The following is a 4,039-nucleotide window of genomic DNA, read 5'->3' on the forward strand; positions in this document are numbered from 1 at the left end:
TTGTTAGTAGTATATATATATATTATATATATATATATATATATATATATATATATATCTAGTTAGGAATATACTAGGTATTTAAATACATATATATATATATGTGTGTGTGTGTGTGTATTTTATGTCTGTATATGTATATGTAAGTATTGTATATATATAGATATACATTATATATATATATGTATATATATATATATATATATTATACATACACATAATATACATACTTATTTACAGTCAAAACTATATGTATATATATATATATATACTATATTCATACATACATATATATATATATATATATATATATATGTATATATATATAGTGTGTGTGTGTGTTTATTGTGTATTATTATATGTATATGTAGGTATGTATGATATGTTGTATATTATAGTGATATATTGTATGTTATAGTATATAAACAGATATATATATATATATATATATATATATACGTGTGTCTGTGTGTCTTTGTCTGTGCATATATTTATATATATATATATATATGTGTGTGTGTTTGTTTGTATTTGTATGTGTGTTCTTTTTTGCGTGCGTTTGTATATCTCTAGGATCTTCATGCATTGGGATGTTCTTTGCATTCATTTACATATGTTCCACTTGGAATTGTTATACACACAGTCACTCAATGAAACACTTTTACACCAGCATCGATATCAAGTCTGTACTATATGCGTATGGCAGTAGAAGTATTCGATGAATGACTCGTCGGTAGACTCTGATTCGAACGTGGTTGATGTACTCCTCATAGATTTTCCTTATCACTCGACATGTATTATAAATACACACAAATTGGTTGATACTAAATATCATGCAATGTTGGCCGGCTTACTTATTCTTACTTTGGATGACATGTCCTGCAGAACTTGTAATCAGATCGTTTATTTCAGTACTATCAACTTCACCCAAGCATCTCGGGTTTGATTTTTCAACGACGCATTTTCTGTAAAGTTTTTTCTCCGGTTCAATATTCAACCACCCTTGCTCCTCCAAAGTTGTCATTCTCATTTTAATTGACACCTTTACGTACCATAGGTGATCCGTCGTCAAGTGGGTCAGGGTCAGGGAGGAACTTTTGAGAAGGCGCTTCCCATTCACTATTCAAACCTGGCTTTGTATGAACCCGAAGTAGAGTAAGTGCTGCTGTCAGGTGGAAGTGAATCTATGCATATGCATTGTACATACGTGGCAGTTATATGTGCGCATGGTCACATCTGTCGCATAGAAATAGTACGGTATTATTCCCATTCATCGACATTCATCGACGTACTGAATTAACTCCTGTGTGTGTGTATGCACACATATACATATTTGTGATACGTGGTGTCGATCTGTTTATGATACCCAATTGATCGTCTAGATTCGACATATTCTGTTTACATTTTAGACCTAAATTGAAAATTCCGGAAGCCCACACTGAAACTCGTACGTGGTGAATGTATCGATATTTTTGTAACAATTGTCTGACGCGCATGTCTTGGCTTCTCTGTCATTTTGCGATTGAAAATCGCATTCCTAGCTTGTACGACCGTATGAAAAGCTCAATGAGGAAAACACTGAATATTTGAAATTTAGTTATGTTGTAGTGTTGATACACATTTAATTTTGTTTTATTTTTGCCTTCCGTTTGTTCCACCAGCTTACACGGCCACTTGAAGTTTGCTGTTTCTACGTCGCTTAACAGCACGACTAGAAACCATTTGGATACAGATACGTTCTTCAGAGTACAGTTAAGAATAGCTAGTTCGAAGTTGCACATTTATTTGATATTCTTGTTTTAATCGACAATTCATTATAAACCAGTGGTCCGATCAAAACTTGTTGGCGATATAATGAGGCTGGAAAACACGTGCGCATATCCAAGGTGACGGGTAAACCCATGCCGGTGCCACAGCCATACCTGAAGAAACCTGAGCCAGGACCAGGTGCGTGACATGTGATCATTGTGTAGTGTGCGTATTTAAGCAAGCATATGTATGTATATACGACTACAACGATCATGGTTTGGTTGTTTGTGTATGTTCTGTCATGATTTACTTCGGATTTTCAGCGGGTCAGGTTTATTGGATTGAGTATATTCGCATATTCCAAATGGGTTTAATCGTGTATTTTCGGAATGGTTTTCGTTATCACATTTATGAAGTAAGTGGAGCTGTGCCGACACGAAAGAATTAACTTTCAATACGAGGAATCTGTTGGTAAACAGCTTCTTCGTATTGAGTAATAAGCGATCTACGAAGTTCAAACTTTCACACCACTAAATTACTTTTAGAAATAGTTTCTGCTAACTAGAAGGCCTTATTTCCATCTCGGACCAGAATGTGCATGCGCATTGTCGCATATCTGTGAAATTACCATATATTTGTATCACGTGAATTGTATGATTGTACCCAGCTTAGGTAGTCAAGCCCAAACCTGTGGGGCCATCGCTTAGACTTAAGAATGCGTATTTTGCATCACTCGAGATGGAGTGAGAACATATCTTCTGATTAAGTATTGCAGTGTCCGTTTTCGGCTTGAATTCGGCCAACATTATTGATGTTATTGTAGTCGCCGGAGCCTATTTTCATGAACCGCACCATAATCACTCAAATGTGAGTATGTATGTCTCTGTGCGGCCTTTCTTCGCAGAACATTTGTTATTTCCCCTTGTATATATATATATATATATATACATGCGAGAAAATGAAGAAAAAAAAGATATGTTGAGGTCTGCAATTGGAGAAGCTAGGTCTATTAACTCCTCACTACCCGTATCACACCCCATACACAGCTGGACCTAAAGATTCATTCATGAACGAAGTACAAGATGTGACATACAAGCCTATCCAGATGACTTTCGAGAAGTACATGCAAAAGGCTCAGATGGCGCGCAGACAGGCGTCGGTGGGCGGTCGTGTCGACAAAACAATCTTGCACGCGTCCAGGCGAAACTACTTCTAGAACAGCTGTTACGCACCGCGAATAAACTACTTTGTGATTGTCTCAGACAACGGAATTGGCGATGTGGGACTTCTGAAATCAAAAATACTTTTTGCGAATTCTCAATAGGTGAATGGGAAATGAACAGTTGCGTGATTCTTGATATCTAGATATTCTCCCAACTCGAGATAATCGCAATGTGCCTAACTGTATCTACGAGGTGATTGTTAGTGTAAATAGACCTTTATATGTGAAATTCCGGCTTGTAACTGTAATATACGCTTTTAGTTGGTGACCGGCCTTCATTTGTCACCATTTGGGTCCCAAATACCAAGCTCTCATATAATTACATTCGAAAAACGAACAAGTCGAATCTGTTGTAAATGAACTCTATTCATAGGTCGAAGCATTGTATACTGTGTGAGAGGGTATAACCCCGTACTGTATCGTTCAACACATCGAGTTAAATCCACTGATAGGAATTTGGGCATTTCAAATTGCTAATCTGTGGAAGCATTCAGAAGCGCTGGTATAACGATAAAATATCAAGAATGATATGAAATAGTTTTGTAAAATCCTCCTGATTATTCCTGAAAATTGCTTGGCAGATTGTTCTCGTCGAAAGGATTGTACTACACAGTAAGACGATGAAAACGGAGCAGCTTTAAACGTTCCTTTATGGGCTAGAAACAAAGATTGAATTAAAGATTTCGATTATTAATTGGCTCTATTTCGGTTACTGGATCATCTAGAGCCAGAGCAAGCTTAAGCCTTCTCGGTTGGCCGCTATCTGCGGTACTTGTAGCATATGAAGGCTAGATGGAAAGTGAACATTCTTGTACGTGCAACTACTCAAGTGTAGATGTGGTCAATTGCTGCAGGAACCTTGCCATGGCCGATGTACATAACTAGTAATAATTCGGAAGCAGAAATTTCAAGCAATTTAGTATTTATTTTTTTGCGCGTGTAAATATATAGACTGTCGATTGTTACTTAAGTCAGAATACACGTATTGTATGTATTTAAAAATAAAAGAAATGTCTGATTGATTGTAGTCAAAGAAATCGTGTTGAATATACAATTTGTTGCACACCC

At 36.3% G+C, this 4,039-nt stretch overlaps 1 protein-coding gene across 1 annotated transcript; it reads left to right on the forward strand.

Annotated features, from left to right (window-relative positions):
- Positions 1-838: 838 nt before the first annotated feature.
- On the forward strand, positions 839-2,965 carry SARC_03641 (hypothetical protein; the record flags this gene model as incomplete). Its single annotated transcript, XM_014302547.1, has 4 exons — positions 839-940; positions 1,058-1,155; positions 1,826-1,947; positions 2,796-2,965. 4 exons carry the CDS (start codon positions 839-841, stop codon positions 2,963-2,965), a joined length of 492 nt encoding a protein of 163 aa, XP_014158022.1.
- Positions 2,966-4,039: the final 1,074 nt, after the last annotated feature.

This window comes from Sphaeroforma arctica (genome assembly GCF_001186125.1).
Source record: "Sphaeroforma arctica JP610 unplaced genomic scaffold supercont1.190, whole genome shotgun sequence".
NCBI classification, from domain to species: domain Eukaryota; class Ichthyosporea; order Ichthyophonida; genus Sphaeroforma; species Sphaeroforma arctica.